Source organism: Rhineura floridana, chromosome 17, assembly GCF_030035675.1.
Source record: "Rhineura floridana isolate rRhiFlo1 chromosome 17, rRhiFlo1.hap2, whole genome shotgun sequence".
NCBI classification, from domain to species: Eukaryota; Metazoa; Chordata; class Lepidosauria; order Squamata; family Rhineuridae; genus Rhineura; species Rhineura floridana.
In genome coordinates this window covers 20,595,034-20,614,449 of record NC_084496.1, presented here as the reverse complement: position 1 = coordinate 20,614,449, position 19,416 = coordinate 20,595,034, and the positions used below count along the sequence as shown (strand labels likewise).

Sequence of the window (19,416 nt, the reverse complement as noted above, 5' to 3'; positions counted from 1 at the left end):
AATAACATAGGAGCAATAGAGCCAGTGAATCTTGACAACTTTTACTCAGGTGTCTACTCCATTTTGTTCACAGTGCCCAAAAAAGTTTGTTTGTGTAGGGTGATCTTAGACCTCAAATTTCTCAACACTTTTGTCGGGCATTGGCACTTCAAGATGGAGTCTCTGGCGTCAATTGTGGAGGCCCTCCAGGAAGGAAACTTTCTTGCTTCTATCGATCTGAAGGAGGCCTACCTGCACGTGCCAATCTTGGTTGCCCATCAAAGGTTTCTGAGGTTTGCGTACTGCCAGGCTTACTTGCTGTACTGGGCTTTACCGTTTGGTTTCTCTTCAGCTCCAAGGGTGCTCACAAAGCTTGGTGGCACATCTATGGCTTCAGGAGATCCACATCTGTCCCTATCTGGACAATTTCCTAATGAGGGCACACACCAAGTCACAGGTATCCACTTATGTATGTCTCACTCTTGAAGCTTTGAGACAGACAGACACGGTTTCCTTATCAATCTAGAAGAGAGCTATTTGACTCCGACTGAGCACCTTGGAGCCATGCTGGACACGGATCATGCGATAGTGTTTCTGTCCTCAGAGACAATATTTATTTATTTGTTTATTTATTAAATTTATATACCGCCCCATAGCCGAAGCTGTCTGGGTGGTTCACAACAGACAAATAACCAATATACAATCAAAACCATATATTAAGCAGCTTAATGAATTCATTATACCAAAATCAAAACGTAATTAAACATAGAAAATAACTAGAAACTAAATACAGAACATTAAATGTTAAAATTAAATTAGTTAAAATGTTGGGATGTGAAGATGTTAAGATGTTAAAAATTACAATATGAAGTATTAAAAAGTATTAAAAGCATTAAAAAGCATTAAAATGCCTGGGAGAAGAGGAAGGCCACCATCTGGACAGCTTGCCACCTGTTGACTTGGAGGGTGAAGGATGTGACTTCAAAGCACTAGGACTTGTTCATATCCTCTGTTCACATTGTTCTCTGGTTTGCCACCATTCCCAACCACTCCAGTGGACTCTTCTGCTCTTTCTTTCAGCTGGCCACTGCCAATTCCAGACACTGGAGAGTGCAGCTCTCCCTGTTCCTGAAGTCTTTGTTTCACTGGTGGACGGTGACCGAGAATCTGTAGATGGGAACTCCTTTCAGAGAACCCAAGAGGACTTTGATTACAACCGATGCCAGTCGACTGGGATAGGGAGCCCATTGCAATTCCCTCTTTGTTCAAGGGACATGCATGATGATTGAGTAACTGCTCAGCATAAACTTGCTGGAGTTGCGAGTGGTGCAACTGGCCCTCTTTCACTTTCATCAGAAGTTCCATCTGACTGATCTTCTCATCTGGACTGACAACATCAGTGTGAAAGCACATTGGAACTGTCATGGGGGCACACTATCAAGGGCCCTTCAAGTGGAATCAACCCCCATATTCACTTGGGTCAAATGTCTCCTACACACCCTGAGGGCGGAGCATCTCAGCGGTGAATTGAACATCACAGCAGATTGACTCAGCAGGCAGCAAATTCTTCCTTGGTGGTGGAAACTGCATCCCAAAGTGTTTCGCCAACTGCATCGCTGGTTTGGACCTTTCACAGTAGACCGCCTCGACTCAAAATGCCCAACTTCCAAGGTTCTTTGCAAAGTATCATCAAGCGGGCACCAAGGTAGTTGACATGCTATCAACACCATGGCCAAGAGGACTCCTCTGCGCCTTTCCTCCAGTCCCGCTACTGAGATGGACCATCAGGAAGCTCCATCAGGAACATGCCCATGTGATTCTTCTGGTACCCTGTTGGCCACGCAGGCATGGTTTTCGGATCTACTAGCTCACTCAGTTCAGGAGCTGTGGCATCTACATCATGGCCAGACCTTCTCTCTTAGGGTTCAGTCTATCGCCCGGATTCCAACTGGCTGAGTCTGACAGCCTGGGTGTTGAAATGCTCGGGGCTCTCTAAGGATGTTATTGATACTATTTGGACCTCCACACAACCTTCCGCTGTTCATATCTATCAAGCCACGTGGTGCTTCAAGCAGCAGATTCATCCTTCTAGTCCTACGGTTAGCCACCTACTCAATTTCCTTCATGTAGGACTTTTGATGGAGCTAAAGCCTAACACTGTGCACAGGCAGGCTTCAGCCATTGCTTCTGTCTTGTCAGTGTGGCCAGACCAGGCTTCCCTAAGAACCCACCCCTTGGTCAAGTGCTTCTTGAAAGAGGCTTCTCTCCTTTCACCACCAGTAGCCCCTCAGTTTTCCTCTTGGAGTCTCCAAAAGCTCCTGCAGGCCTTACAACTTCCTTCTTTTGAGCCTTTTGAGACTGTTTCATTACATCTGCTCTTGTTTAAGGTTCTGTTTCTCGTGGCAATTACTTTAGCCAAAGAATATCTGATCTAGCGGCTTTGTCCATCGCCTATGTGTTTCACAAGACTCTGTGCTGTTACATCCCAATCCTTCATTTCAACCCAAGGTGTCTTCTATTTTTCATTGCAGTCAGGATGTCATCTTACCTTCTTTTTGTCCGCAGGCATCTCATCCCCTTGAGAAGGCCTGGCATTCTCTGGATGTACATCGAGCCCTTAAGGTGTATTTGGCCAGGACCTGGGACATTCTTCTGACTGAGTCTCTTTTTGTCTCGTTTCATCCGAGGACCTTGGGGAAGAAGGTCACCAGCTCAACACTGTCTTGTTGGCTGCGTGCTTGCATCACCCTGACTTATAGTCTCTTGGGGTTCGTGCCTCAAAATGTTACAGCCCACTCTACAAAGTCAGCAGCCACTATGGCTGCCTTCACAACCAGTGCACCTGTTGTGGATATTTGTAGGGCTGCTGTGTGGTTCACACCAAATTGTTTCATTAGACAGTATACAATAGATTATTATGCTTCTGCAGATGCTTTCTATGGTAGGCGTGTCCTACAACAGGTACTGTCCTCTTAGGCAGCCTGGACCCACCCTACTGGGACTGCTTTGGTACATCCCACCTAATGGCATGCTGCCTGGGGAAAATGGACCATTGGTCTCACCTGAAAGATGATTTTCCCAGGTATCACACCATCAGGACCCTTCCTGTCAAGGGGGGCTGCCTAGGTTTTTCTGGAGGTAATTTTTTTTCAGTTATTTAGTGATTTTTCCTATTTGCTTCAACACAATCAGTTTCAATTAACATTGACTTCATTCATCAGGTTATTGCTAAGGCTGTTCTTTCCTGTTAAAGCTATTCATCTTCTGTGTTGGGAGTCAAGCTATGTGTTTATGTCTGTTGCTGCTCCTCGTATTCTGTTTTTGTCTGAGAGGTGCATGTTCATCTGGAATGGACTGGGGTGAAGACCAGAAGGAGCAACTGAAGTCTTGACTCCTGTTTATTCCTGCCTTTGGATACCAGGCAGTGCTACTACCCATCTGATGACATGATACCTGGGAAAACCACCTTTAAGGTGAGACCAATGAGCTGTTCTCTAAGAGAGGTTGGTGAATCAGCTGAAGCTTATAAAAGACACTCCAGGCAATCATCACTACCTAAGCATCCAGGTATAGTGTTGGATTCAGGAGTACCCAGAAGTTGTACAATTGGTCCTTCAGAGTGCAACACCATCCAGAGTAGGCTACACCTCCTCTTCTAGATCAGCAGAACCTTTGACCAACAGTACTTTCATCTTGCCTGGATTAAGTTTAGGTTATTCACCTGTATCCATGTCTGAACTGACAATAAACACCCGTTAATCACTTCCACTCCCTTCCCAGGATCAGGTGATGGAAAAGAGGTGGAGCTGTATGTCACTGGTATATTGATGGAAACTCAGCTCAGACCTCCAGATGACTTCTTGCAATGGCTTTGTGTGGATATTGAAGATTGTGGGAGGCAAAATAGGTTCAGTACACTTCTCACAGACCAAAGGTTATTGGACAGAACAACACTCTTGCAGCATCACCTTTGGGGGCCAACCTTCCAGGAATGAACAGAACCACTGAAGAACAATGTCTTGTAAATCCATCCCTGTCAAGTGGCTCAGAAGAATGCCATGCCCAATACGGTATCACAGTCCACTGAGAAGTCCAGGAGAATCGCATCATGCCAGCACAGGTCATCCACCAGGGTGACAAAAGAGCCAGAAGTCAGACAGATATGGCTTCAAATCATCAGTTTTATCAAGTAACTTCTGGAGCACCTGTATCAGTTTGGCAATGAATTGGGACCACCCAAAAATATGGTGGTGATTTTTGCATATCCAGGGGACCATCACATACACAAAAATACTCATAGACTCATAGAAATACTTTTAAAGTGCTGAACATAGCCCACAAAGGGTGTATGCTTAGTGCCTTCCACTACTTACACAGAATGTTGAGGGTGAGCTTTCCTGCCCTCTTGGCAACTCTAGAGATACCTGTGACTAAGGACAATTTCAGCAAACAAAGATGGAATACCCTGGTAATGTCTGGACTTCCCGTTTTCAGTTATGGACTTCCAGTTATGGCAATCTCATTGAACATGTGTGCCAAGCATATTCGTATGGTCTCATCTACTCAGGCTGAAGAGAGCCTCAGACGTCACCTTTACAATTCTATGACATTTACCTTGATAGGCAAGATAGTGTGGTTAGTTTAATGGCATAAAAACGTAGCATAGGCCATGGCTACACCAACATGTTGTTTAATTATCAAGATTTGCATTGGCTTCCTTTTTTCTGCTCCAGGAATTCTGTGTAAGGATAGTTTCTACCATTCCCACTGACTGCCAGCATGAAGTTTGACACTATCTCTTCCCCAAGGTAAGGGTGGTAGTCATTTTAAGTAGACACTTGTTCTGTTGTATAATGTTAGACTTAATTGAATATATGTTTTCTCCTCAGGTAAGGTCTCAGAGTGTGTGCTGCAGCTACTCCACTTATTGCTGCCCTGTTGTAATCCTGGTTTGAGTTCCATCCCAAGTAAGTGCAGGATTTAAGGTGTGGTATCCAGCATTAGTCATACTTACAACAGACCCATTGAATTTAGTGGAAATTACTAACAGGCCCATTAATTTCATTGGGTGTACTCTGAGTACAACCTAATTGGATGCAACCTTTAATTCTAGATTCTGTTTTAAATATGGTCTTGTAAGGTAATAGGATGTCTAAAACTACTGCTTTTGTGTTACAGGTTATGATGTGCTGAGTCTTTTGGGCTGCCATGTGACCACAACAATCTCCACAAGAACCCTGGGTTCCCTCCCTCTGCTGCCTCCCCCCCAAATAGCATCAGAAGAACTTCTGCAAGCTGGTCAACTATTGCCACTGTTACCATATTGTAACTGTGGATCTATCACAGCATGTTTGAGATGCAATGTATTCCAGTAGACAGTACTAGACCCTGGATCTAGATGGCCTTCATTGAAACAGCAGCTAAGCCATGGATTCATTGGGTGGCTTTTTGGACACATCTGTATGGCTCAGAGTTAATTTCTTATCCTGTAACTGAAGAATGTATAGCACCTTCCCTCACAAACTTATTGTGAGAATAAAAACATGGAATATTATGAACATCCATTAGAAGTGGGGCAAACTATACATTTTAATTTTAATGAACTGATACTGAGATGAACCATTTCTAAAGCAAGCTTAGCCACCAGCATGTATAGCAAAACAATGTTTAATAAATACATGCCAAAACCTGTACGAGCTTTACTTAAGACCATTTTACAAGACTTCAAAATACATAAGGAGGACATTTTATGTTAAGGCTCTATCCAAACATCCTTCTGTACTGTGTATTCATGGGAAATACCTTCTCAGGGGAGAGCTAGAAAACTTGGTGATGATAATATTGGTTTGTGGTTTCTTGAAACTCAACTTTAGTTTTGTCTCTCATTTTTAAACACTTGTGGAGAAAACATGTAAATGTGTGCTCTTTACAGAGTACCTGAAAATACAATGATTTCATGGGGCTGCAGACCATAAAAAGTTTCCTTTTTCTCCCTTTCCGCAAGGTGACATATCTGTCTCTTAACTCACAGTCCTCTTGCACATCTTGTCATCACTTTCTATTTCTTGAAGCCACTTCTGATTTGCCTTGCCTTTTGCTCCTTAGGAAGAACAAAATTAGGGCAGAAGATGCTTTAAAAACAGGAAATGATTATGCCATCTTAATACAGAATGTCAGAGGGAGGAAAAAGAAGCAGGCTGTGAAGCCTCGGTATCTTTGTGGGTGGGTCATAGAAACCTGTGCCCTGGTGCTTTTGCCATATATTGCATGCACACACAGTCTTAGCTACTTCTGGCTAAGGCTGAGGGGATGTGGATAGGGTTTACAATGACTTTCTTCATTTTGCTTCAGTCCTTTGGCTGTATCACCTTCCTTCTACTTCTGCATGCATATGCCCCATGGATCTACCCAGGTTTGGCAAGCAAACATGCCTGATTTGTGTAATATTATTAGAATTGGGTTGTGTGTTTTCTGGTTGAAGAATTTGGATTTGTTACAGAAAGGAATAGAATCCTGCAATATTTCCTTCCCCCTGCTCTTTTTCTTTTTCTTAAAGCTTGTTGTACCTAAATAGTTCTTTACTTTGCACCCCTTTTTTATTTATTTGTTCATTCATGCAGAGATGTATATCTGCAACATATTATACCATGAACCTTTCTTGTTTAAAGGCACGCACCACTCATGAACTAAAAAATGCCTGCACAGTTTGCAGTGTTTGTGCTACAGACTGCAGTGAAGAATTACCATTATTCAAGAGGTTAATGCAGCATATACAAGTGCAAAAAAATGCAGTGAACTTCTCACCAGATGATAATGGCAGATCTGTGCAGATAAACAAGTTGACTGCTCAGTTAGGTTGGAGGGAATGGCAACACTATGTTAATGGCAATCATTTGGGGAAGATTTGAGTATCCATCGGCTGAGACTGTATGCAATGCAGCACAGTGATTTGCTGTCTTTAGTCTGCAGTAACGTAGCAACAGGGCCACACACCCTCCTCATTAAGAAAGCTATAGGGCTCTTCAAACACATTCTTGTGTATTACAAGGGCCATTAATATATTTTGAACAGTCTCGGCAGTGCTATCACATTGTATCATTGTGGACTGGTAGAATTTGTCAACCTCCAGCATCACCATCTTTATTCTAGAAAAGAAAAATAAACTCACCAGAGCTGTTGCATTGTGTAGGCAATGAGTGTGAATTTGGGGGGAGAGAAACATTAGTTTGAGTGCTTGCAGTGCATTGAACAGTAGTTCAAAATACATGGAGGCTCCACAGGTGAAATATGTAAAATTGTGTGAGGAAGAAATTGTCCATATGATCATATTAACATTTTCTCTTTCAAAATACTTAAGGGGATGACCTCTAGGTATAGATGAAACCCAAGCACATCATTCCCTTCATTGTGTGGGTTCAAGACTCCCTTCCTTAAAGCTTCTTGGGTACCACATTTGATGGAGAGTTCTGGATTTGAATTCCTCCCCATCTCACCTCACCCCCTTTGACACTGTGACTCTTAACCCATGCTTAAGAAGATAGCCTAAATGAATATATCTTTACCTAACCTATATCAGTATGCCAAGACTTTACATCCACTTGGCAATCCCCACTTTCATAAGCATGGCTTTGTTTAGAAGTCATGGGGTTGTAGTTACAAGACACTATTGTGTGTGAGCCCCTGCCTGCATCACCTACTCCATGTCAAGCCAGTGAATTCCTAGGAATGCAGTTCAAGATGATAATATAAGATAGCATTATGCTCTGCAGCCGCTGAATTTTTGTGGTGATGCTCTTATGGCTGCACACACTGATGCCTAGGCTTCTAAAGAATTCAGGCAGTTTGTAATTACATTGTCTTTGTTACTGTGGAAAGCAGTTGGTTTTATATAACAGCAGGTAGGTGGGGAAAGGGGCACAAATGCATCTTGACCCCTGTGTGTGTGTGTTTGTGTTTGTGTAAGAGAGAGAGATTTGTGAGCCATGAGACAGAGGCCCCACATGAGATGTGATTTGTTCTACATCAAGTTAATTTTGCTGGTGACAATAAGGGGTAAGGATGGGGGCACAGCAGCAAGCCTGCTGTAGAACCATATAGCCATGTTGCCTCTTTATAAACAGAGGGCCCAAATTTTCACTTAAATGGCTCATAGTGACAGAAGTTTGAGAAGCCCTGATGTTGAAAGCATTCCTGTTCATAATAGGTAGCATTAGCTACTTGCACAATACAGAGAGACAAAGAAAGCATATACCTTTTTATCAGCACATTTTTAGCAAGAAAGGATGTTTCTAGATTATATTAACCTAGAGCTTTGCGCATACCAAGGACTGCAAAAAAGACAAATAATTGGGTGTTAGAACAAATTAAACCAGAACTGTCACTAGAAGCTAAAATGATGAAACTGAGGTTGTTATACTTTGGACCCATCATGAGAAGACATGATTCACTAGAAAAGACAATAATGCTGGGGAAAACAGAAGGGAGTATAGAAAGAAGGCCAAATGAGATGTATTGATTCCATAAAGGAAGCCACAGACCTGAACTTACAAGATCTAAACAGCGTGGTTTATAACAGATGCTCTTGGAGGTCGCTGATTCATAGGGTCACCATAAGTCGTAATTGACTTGAAGGCACATAACAACAACAAAGTCTGTGACACAACTGTGGGAATATATTTCAGCCTATACAGTGTCTAAAAGTATTTTAACATGCATTACTGTGCATGTAGTTGTGAGACACGAGGCATGCAGATTTTGTGAAATGTTTGCTTTATATAGATGTACTGCTTGCTGTATCTCAAAGACTTGGTAACAAAAGCATTAAAAGCCACTTTATGAGAGGAGAGAGCCCTCCACAGTGATAGGGACCACATCTCTGGATACATTGGCACAAATATCACTGTCTCTGAAAAATTTAATGATTTGCAATTTATTTATTTATTTATTTTATTTAATTTATATACCGCTCTAAGCCAAAAAGGCTCTCTGGGCGGTGTACATAAAAGATAAAACAAGCAAAATATATAAATACAGTAAATATGACAGAATCAAAAGTCAAAACAACAAACAACAACAACCAAACAACATCAAAATATAACAATAATAAGATACTGTTTAAAATACTCTACTGTGGAAGCCATCCCCTTTGCCATATCAACCCAATACAATTAAAAATGGTATATACTACATGTGATTTATTTTAAATAACCTGAAGTGGGCTAATTTGTAAAACTGAACAGTACTTATTTCTCCCCCTCCCTTTTCTTGTTTTAACAGGTCTAAGAGGGCTAATCAATCTTGGGAACACATGTTTTATGAACTGTATTGTCCAAGCGCTTACCCACACTCCACTACTGCGAGATTTCTTCCTCTCCGACAGACACAAATGTGAAATGCAAAGCCCCAGCTCATGTCTGGTCTGTGAAATGTCTACGCTTTTTCAGGAGGTGAGTCATCCTTTCCCCTTATAACTTGCACATGCACACATCTCACTTAGTAGCATTCAGCAGCATTAATTTTTTATTCTTGGGTTCAGTTCTGATTGTGCTGAACTGTAGTTTGCACTAACATTAGTTGAGAACCTAAACTGTTTCAACTTTGTAATGTATAACAAGCAAGCTGCGGCTTAAAGCGTCACTGTTTTGTCCCCTCTGCACTCAGCTTTTGTAAATTCACTCCTATCTCTGTGACGCAGGAACCTCTAAAGGCAGAGCAACAGCCATAACTTTAGTTTGTCCACTCATATACCAAGCTATGATCAATACAAACCATAGTTAAGAAACCCATTTCCAAACATAATTTCTTATCTGGCTTACTAGATGTATGTAAAGAAGCTTACAAAAAGTTATTGATAGACTATGGAATTACCCAATATACTGTATTTGTGAGAGTTGTGCATGTATATAAATGATGAATGATTTACTCTCCTGATGCAAGAATGCTATTCAGGAAATGTGGTGTTTCTCTTCGTAGGACATTTTGATGTACAGTTAGAACCTAGATGGGAGCACCCTAAAATCATTTCTAACACCCATAAATGCTTTTTAAAAGCCAGAAGGCTAAATAATGCTTCGGGGATATTTGTAGGATGGAAATCAGTTGAAACTAAGAATGGTGAATGTGTTTATGTTTGCCCTTCAAGGAGCTCAGAATAACACATATAAGCTGTCTAGGATCTGCAGGCCAGACCCACTATTTATTGATTATTATTTATTTATTAAAAATATTTATAAGCCACTCTATTTTCACAGAAACTCAGAGCGACGAACAACATAATAAAACATGTAGATAAAAGCACAAATACAGCAATAAAATTACAATCTCTATATTTAGAGGTCACAGTAAACCCAATCCAATACTTAAAAACTCTAATTATTTGTTTAAATTAAATGCAATCCGGAATAAAAACGTTTTAACCAGGCGGCGAAATGACAAAAGCAAAGAGGCAGAACGTACGTCCACAGGTAACGAGTTCCAGAGTCTAGGAGCAACAGCTGAGAATGCTCTATCTCTAGTCCCTGAAAGACGAACTAGTGAAACTGGCGGAATTGTAAGAAGAAAATCATTAGCGGATCTCAAGGGACGGGGGGGTTCGTAAACAGACAATCGATCGGACAGATAGACAGGGCCCAAGCCGTGAAGGGCTTTAAAGGACATCACCAGCACCTTGAATTGGGTCCGGAAGCGAATCGGCAACCAATGAAGTTGCTGTAACAGGGGAGTCGTGTGAACACGAAAACTAGCCCCAGTCAGCAACCTAGCTGTAGCACGTTGAACCAATTTTAGCTTCCGAACAGTCTTCAAGGGCAGCCCAATGTAGAGTGCGTTGCAGTAGTCCATCCGGGATGTAACCAGGGCATGTGCCACAATTCAGGCGTCTCCAGAAACGGACGCAGCTGGCGGACCAGCCTTAGCTGGGCGAAGGCGCTTCTGGAGACCGCCGAGACCTGGGCTTCCAGATTCAAGGCAGAGTCCAGGAGCACCCCCAAGCTGCGAACCTGGGTCTTCAGGGGGAGTGTAACCCCATCCAACATAGGTAAATTCCCCGTTGCCAGATTAGTCCCACGATTGACGTAGAGCATTTCTGTCTTATCTGGATTTAATTTCAACTTGTTTGCCTTCATCCAATCCATCACTGCAGACAGACATTGGTTCAGGGGAAGGACGGCTTCCTTGGCATCAGGCGGGAAGGAGAAATAAAGCTGAGTGTCATCAGCATATTGGTGATAACGAACTCCATATCCCCGGATGACATCACCCAGCGGCTTTACATAGATATTAAATAACAGTGGAGATAGGACAGAACCCTGTGGAACCCCACAGGTCAAAGGCCAAGGGGGTGAACAGGAATCTCCTAGTCTTACTCTCTGGAACCGGTCCTCCAGGAAGGAGCGAAGCCAGCACAAAACAGTACTCTCCAGTCCTAACCTGGATAGATGGTCCAGAAGGATACCATGGTCGATGGTATCAAAGGTCGCAGAAAGATCCAAAAGAACCAACAGGGACTCACTCCCCCTGTCTAGTTCTCTCCGAAGGTCATCAACCAAGGCGACCAAAGCCGTTTCAGTCCCGTGGCCAGGCCTGAAACCAGATTGGAATGGATCAAGGTAGTCTGTTTCGATTAGAAACCGTTGGAGTTGAGTAGCCACCACACGCTCCACTATTTTACCCAGAAATGGCAGATTGGAGACTGGCCGATAATTGTTCAAACATAAAGGGTCTAGGGAGGGTTTTTTCAATAAAGATCTTACACATGCCTCTTTAAGGCAACTTGGGAAGAAGCCCTGTTGCAAGGAGGCATTAACTATTCCGCAGACCCAAGTAGCCAAAGTCCCTCTCGCTTGTTTTACAAGCCACGATGGACAAGAGTCAAGTGGGCAAGTGGTAGGTCTCATCTCTCCTAGTAATTTCTCTATATCTGCATATTGAACAAGTTGAAAGGAATCCATCTTAATAGGACAGACAGAAGCCCGAGGTACATCCTTAGAGACTGCATCAAAATTGGCCTCTAAGTCGGAACGGATCTGATCGACCTTGTTCGCAAAGTAAGAAGCAAATTCTTGACACGAGATGGAGATGCATCCATATTCGTATCCAGATGATCAGGACTGAGCAGGCCCTTAACCACTCGGAAAAGTTCCGCTGGTTGATTAACGGCCGTAGAAATAGAAATAGACACTACCATCAGAACGGTATCTATCTTCCCCACCAAACAAGAACAAAATATATGGTGCAGACGTAATGCTGAGCCATGATTTTCCCCAACAATTATTTATTGTTTGAACCTTGGTTTAAAATCCTAGGCATGTGGTGCAATATAATTTAGTTTGCCGAGTTTTACTGTATTTTACTAATGAAGTAGGAATCACGTACTGTCCTTTTTCTGCAGCCCCTTGTCACCAAATAAAACTACTTAAGTGACATAGTTCCCAAGGGAGCTGTAGTTAGTTTCAAAATGTTCTTTTTTTACATGATTGACAGTTCATCTCTGAAATAAAGATGTATGAGGAGCTAGAATAAACATACATTTGATGACAATGTAAAGGCTTTCAGCTTATTCCCATCCATATTGATTTGTTTATGCCAAAAAGTTTTGGGGTACCTGGCAAAATGGTAGCCCATGAAGCTGTATGCTGGCAGATTCTGGACAGACAAAAGGAAAGTATGCATAACTAGAATTTAGTATGCATAACTAGAATAACACAATGCATAACTAGAATTTGCTACCCAAAGATGCAGTGATGGCCATCAACTTGGATGGCTTTAAAAAGAGGGGGGTATTATTTATTAGACTTTACCACTCGTATCTGTACCTGAACTCAGATCCTACAGGCTCTTCCTGCATGCTGCTTTATTTTTTGTACTTGTGTTACCAGTCTTTCTCAGATTGATGCATGGACACTGGGTGCACAGAAAGGGGTAGCTACTTGGGATTGTATCCAATCATAGTCCTACTCATAGTAGATCCATTAAAAACAATGGGCATGACTAAGGTTCATTAATTCTAGTGGGAAAGCGGAAATACCCAGGAAGCTAAATTCTTTGTCTATTGACCAATTCTGGATATGAGCTAATCTGTTAGGGATGTTCTGGGTAAAGAAAGTTTAGCATCTGAGCAGCAATTTGACTAAATGCCCTTCTCCTTTTGGTGGGGGGGATGAGCTGGGCAAATCTCCAGATCAGTACAGATGTAATAGGCCTGAACGTTGAACTGTGGTTAAGAAGTCTGGGGCAGGCCATGGGATTGTACTTCCTCTCCCCTCCCTGGAGTGAATCCCTCCACCCGTCCTTAATAATTAAATAATTAATTGGTACTGATGTTAACCACAGTTAAGACCTCGAGTTTCTTTGCTGGATGTATCCCTTCACCATGGCCAAAGTGGGAGGGTGGAATTCACTCTAAGTGCAATGCATTTCCCCAGCCCTCTCCAGTCTCTTAACTGCAGTTAAAGAGAACTGCACTAATGCACATGCACCAGCCACATTGACAGGCAACACATAAAGATAAATGTCCTCTTTATGTAAACGTCATTCTGAAAATAGAGGCTGGGTAAAGATGATAAATGCTAACAATGATTCCTATATGGAAGCTTTGATTTTGTAAAAAAAAAAAAAAAAAAAAAAGATAGCCCTGGGCTGCTTCTGGGAGGAAGAGCGTGGTGGTGGTGGTAGTAGTAGTAGGACTAAGGTTTAAGTATAGGATTCTCCAGGGTCTTAATCCTGATGGGTACACTGTACTTGGTAGTTTATATGGTGAGAGAGCTTTAGGCTCTCTAGCTACACACAAGCTTACTAGATTATTGTTTGGTTTCCTTGACATAAAAATCTTGGTGGGCTGTATGCGTATGCTAACAGATCTTTGGGAACCATCCCCAGTCTCTTTTCACCTTTCATTTGCCTCTGTTTGATGCTTTTTCACATCATAGGGTAGAATCAGTGTTTGCTTCTTAGTCTGCTTACAGTGATCTGTTGAAAATAATGTACTTGAGGAAATGCCTCTGGGGGAGGGGGGGAGGCTAAATGAATGCAGAGGCACTATTGCTACGTATACAGCATGACTTAATGCCCAGACACTGCATACCTATAAGCATGCTGGTTGGGTGCATTTTCACCTTCTACATGGTGGTTTGAGAGAGCTGCTTAAGATTCCTTTTCATCCTCATGAAGCACTAAATAAAATAAAATGGGTAGCTGCAATGGAGTAATTATGGAAAGTGCTGCTGGACAGAGTGACCGGATAGTGCCAGAACTAATCGTAAGACGTGACAGAACAGAGAAATTTTATTGCTGCAGTTCCCTGAATTGTATTGTCTCAGCAGTTGTGTCAGCAGATATCAGTTACCACACCCAGGCTCTAGTCCCTTGGTATCATTCTTGCTGGCATCTCAGTCGCCTATTGATCCTCTTCTGCATAAAAAAGTGTTTGTGCATTGCTGCAGTGCAGTTTTATGCCAAAAATATCAGTAGCTGTGCAAGGAAACAAACTTCCTTCTGAAGGACATTGCACATTGTATGTACATGTAAATGCTGCATGCTAAGAACGTTATATCCCCCCACCCCGCAAAAAAAGATGGCTGAGCACTGTATCACACATAAGTGCTTTGGGTTTAGTGCTCCTATAAACAACAGCTTCCCACACTCTTGCACCTGGACTGCTCAAGAAGTTCAAGAAATGTCCTGGGGAAAGGCAGCCACCTTTTCCCGTTTCTTGGGCCGGGGGGGGGTGGAATTGGATGTGACCAACCCTTGTTGGAGGGAACGGCAACCTTTTGTTGAGATCCCCCTACTCTGTCTCCTGTCATGTAGTTATGGAAACATGGGATGGGATGTCATCACATTGTGTGTTCCTTCCCCAAATTAACAGCCAATAATATGGAGTGGGGAAAATATATGATGTGGCAATATTTACATCATGTTTTTCCTTTACTACTTGTTACAGAAAAATTTAGTGGGAACTTGAAAAAAGATTGCAGTTCTCAGCCTTAGCTGATAGTATGTAAAGTACACATAACTAATATGTCAGTATATTCTGTTCCTAAATTTAGTGTTTAAGAAATTGAATATTTTTCTCAAGTTCTGCTGTATAATTGAAATCAAACTGTTAAATAGTTCATTATTTTGAGTTTTTATAGAATAGTTGTGTTCAGACATAATGCTAAACAGTTGTTCAGCATTGCAGGAATGAGCCTAGCTTCACCACAGGTTCAGCTATGCTCCCTGTTATCTCATAGCCATGGTGGAGGAAATAGGAAGCTTCTTCCATTTTATATTATCCACAGTTTAGTGCGTTTCTCCCCCCCCCCTTCAGATAACACAGCAAGCTTTGGTTAATCAAAGATGGAGGTGAAAGTTTCTGAACTCCTGTTTGCAACTGCAACAGTTTTAGGACAGAGGTTAGGCACATTCTCATAACGCTAAAGTATAGTTTACCATTGCATCCAAACAAGTCCATTGGAAAACAAATTGACTGTTACTTTCATTCTTTTCTCGAGCAGTTCTACTCTGGGCACCGATCTCCTCACATTCCGTATAGGTTATTGCACCTGGTATGGACGCATGCACGGCATTTAGCAGGGTACGAGCAACAGGATGCGCATGAGTTCCTCATTGCTGCGTTAGATGTGCTACATCGACACTGCAAAGGTAAGGCTTTCCTGATACCTTTGCTCATTGTGGCCTCTTCTCAAACAAGAGTAACTCCAGCATTAACCAGGTGTCCTCTTTCTCTCCAGTATATCAGAAGTATTTTCCTCTTTACGCCTTCATAACAGGGACACATGTTGGCTTGAGTAATCTGTTTCCCCTTTTCTTACTAGTTCTGAAAGTCCTTGCTTAAATTCCACCTTAAAAAGTGGTTTATACCATGGATGTTTTTGCTTCAGTAAGGTTTTGCAGGCATCAACACAAAGAATCAGGTCTAAATGAAGTGATGTTCACAACTTCCCCCTAACATATATGCACTTCGAAAAGATGAACAAACTTATTATGGCATAAGTGTTTGTGGATTGGAGTTTACTTCATCAAATGCACAAAGTATTAAAAAATTATTACAATAAGGAAATAACTAATTGACAAGTTAGCGGGCCAGGTGGCATTTACCAGAAGACCGTCAAGGAACTGAAATATGAAATTGCTGATTTAACATGCAACATCATTAAAATCAGTGTATTTACTTATCAAAGGACTGGAAGGTAATGCCAGTTTTGAGAGCTATGGTGTATGTCATAAATATATAAAATAATTTAAATTAGTCAAGCTCTTTTTAAAATCAAAAGGCTTTGCAGCTATTCTTATATCAATACTGTACATTCTTGGTAGACAGGTCACCCTTACTGTTTGCTGTTAGGATCGAGGTGCTATTATTGACATTAGGGGCTAATGTTCAGGGAGCACATCATGTCTTTAGTTTATTTGCAGATGATACTTCGCTTATGCGAAGCAATCAAATGGTAGCCCTTGCTGAGTTAAAAAGAGAATTGTTTGACTTCATGTGGGGGCAGGACTGGACATAAATTTTGCTGAATATGATGTGATGTGCTTAAACACCCCAGGAAACCAGCTAAGATTTCTATAGCGATATTAGCACTGGATCTCCAACTATGCAGTTTCAGGTATCTGGGGATCACGGTTCCCAAAGACCTGAGGCAACTCAAAAGGAAGGACTTGGGTGCTTCTTTGCTGTGGGAGATAATACAAGAACTTAAGAAATGGGGACAGGGGACTAAATTTGCCGTGGCTGGGAAGGATATTATTACTTCAGTCTGTGCTAGTTCAAATTTCAGTAGAATGCATTTGGATTTGACAAAGAAAATTGGAAAAGTTTGTTTACGGGGGAAAGAGTCGGGTTCAACAAGGCTACATTGTACAGGGGGAGTAGAAAAGGAGGCTTAGGTTTTCCAAACCTAAATTTATATTTTGAGTTGGTTCAGATATGGTTCACAACTCATACGGGTCATGGACATACAGACAGTGTATGAGATCTGCTGAAAGTAGATGGTGGGGTTCCTACAATGAGAGGGATACCATTCCTTCCTATAAATCTGTCTGTTATGACACCCATTTGTAGTGATGCAGTGCTGGAGCAGATGGGCAAAAAATCTGGCCTCTCAACCCATTCATGTTGAAACCCACAGTTTCAACATCTGGACAGACATACACAATATAAAGAGTGGGAGTCTTAAGTGGCTGTATCAAATTGAGGGGGTTTTCCTAAATGGCTCATAATAGCTGATTTCCTCAATACTGTCTGGGATACCCTCTGGGATGACAACGCTTGGGGTAGCTGCAAAAAAAATAGATGAGTGCATTCATGCATGTGCTGCTGCACAAAGGGGAGAAGGCTCACTCTTTAATTTGATTTGAAGGATTATGTTTAGCTGGAAGAGGGGGAGTTCCAAGAGGGCTGCTTTCAAATATCTTATGTTTCCCTGGTGGATTTCTTGTGTGGTAGTGCAGAGGGGATTAAGGCAGCCTGTGAATCTAATCTGAAGACAACTTTCTGTTCAGATAGGTACAATGTGGTTTGAGAGTGGCAACCATAAAGGACGGTCTTGGCAAAATTAAAAGAAGCTGTGCTTAAAGGCCTCTGAAATGGTATAGGACAGTGGTTCCCAATACCCCACCCCCAACCACATAAAATTCTGAGGGTATTGGTGGACCACAATGATTTTTCTGCCTGTTGTAGTAATTGTAATGTGCTCTGCTAGATGCTACAGTATATATCCATAGAATTCAAACTGTAACACGGTAAAATGCAATATAAAAATAAAAGAAGCAATAACAATAAATTTAAAATCAAAATGAATATTTAATGTGGACACTCCACAGGCCACCTGAATGAAGCTCATGGACAACTGGTGGTCCATGGACCATAGCTTGGGAATCTCTTGTATAGGATAAATGCCACCTTGTTGCCACTGGGCTGGAGAGTTTGTGGGAGGACAGGGACCATACTGCAATATGTAAATAGTGGAAAGATGACTTTAATTGCCATGAAGCCAGCACTCCTCCTAGAAGGACTTGTTGAAATAAGGGGGAGATCTGGACGTGTCATGAAGTGACTGGTATTATGTAAAACTGACACACTATGTAATGAAGTGGAAATCTTTCTGTCGCTTGTTTAATGATCATAGAATCATAGAATAGTAGAGTTGGAAGGGGCCTATAAGGCCATCAAGTCCAACCCCCTGCTCAGTGCAGGACTCCAAATCAAAGCATTCCCAACAGATGGCTGTCCAGCTGCCTCTTGAATGCCTCCAGTGTCGGAGAGGCACTAGCTCTCTAGGTAATTGATTCCATTGTCGTATGACTAACAGTTAGGAAGTTTTTCATGATGTCCAGTCGAAATTGCTTTTGGTTTGTTTGTTTATGCCATTTTTCAGTTACGTACCCTTCTCAAAAACTTTTTAAAAAGTACTTATTTTCTCATAGAATTTTCAAGTATGTTATGGTTCTGCTGATCAGCCTCTGAAATAGCTTTCTAAAAAGAAACAAATACACAATTTTGGCAAACAATTTTTAGCAGTAACATTATTTTTAGGGGTTTCCCCCATCTTTTTATTTTACAGCAGACACATGTAGTCTCCTTCCCAAACTTAAACTAAAGCTGTCCCTGGCCCACTGAACAGTTACGCCACCACATTTTCCTCAGGTGGCTGCAGCTTCCAGACCAACCTCAAGGGCAGCCCAACATAGAGCGCATTACAGTAATGCAGCCTGGAGGTTACCAGTGCATTGACAGCGGTGGTCAGGCTGTCCCGGTCCAGAAACAGTTGCAGCTGTCTTACCAGCCAAAACTGGTAAAAGGGACTCCCAGCCACTGAGGTCACCTGGGCCTTTAGTGCCTAAGATGGATCCAGGAGCACCCCCAGACTACAAACCTGCTCTTTCAGAGAGAGTACAACCTCATCTAAAGCAGGCAACTGACCAATTATCCAAACTCGGGAGCCACCAACCCACAGCACCTCCATCTTGGATTCAGGATTCAGACGCAGTTTATTAACCCTTTTCCAGCCCACTCCTGAGACCAGACACCGGTCCAGGGCTCACACAGCCTCTCCCAATACAGTAGGGCCCTGCTTTGCAGCGCTCTGCTTTACAGCGTTCCACCAATACAGTGGTTGTCAGTTGCAGAAAGGCCCCGCTCCTACGGCGCATGTTCCACTTTTACAGTGTTTTTCAGGTGTCAGGCGCCATTTTTGTCAATGTTAGTCAATGCGTTCTGCTTCACAGCGGATTTCGCTTTACAGCAGTGGTCCGGAACAGAACCCACCAGAAGAGCGGGGCCCTACTGTACCAATGTTACAAAGAAATTGAGCTGGATATCATCCGAGTACTACTGACACCTCACCCCAATTCTCCTGATGATTGCTCCCAAGGGCTTCATATAGATGTTAAACAGCATCGGGGACAAGATGGTACCCTGTGGCACTGCACAAC

The 19,416-nt window shown here is 42.3% G+C and overlaps 1 protein-coding gene across 5 annotated transcripts in view; it reads left to right on the top strand.

The window, feature by feature from the left end:
- USP22 (ubiquitin specific peptidase 22) overlaps positions 1-19,416 on the top strand; it is a 150,748-nt gene that overhangs the window by 105,601 nt on the left and 25,731 nt on the right. For all 5 annotated transcript variants that reach the window (XM_061599742.1, XM_061599741.1, XM_061599743.1 and 2 more), the window contains 2 exons: positions 9,256-9,425; positions 15,474-15,621. In XM_061599742.1, the coding sequence (XP_061455726.1) occupies positions 9,256-9,425; positions 15,474-15,621 (318 nt within the window). The remainder of the gene's footprint in view (positions 1-9,255; positions 9,426-15,473; positions 15,622-19,416) is intronic.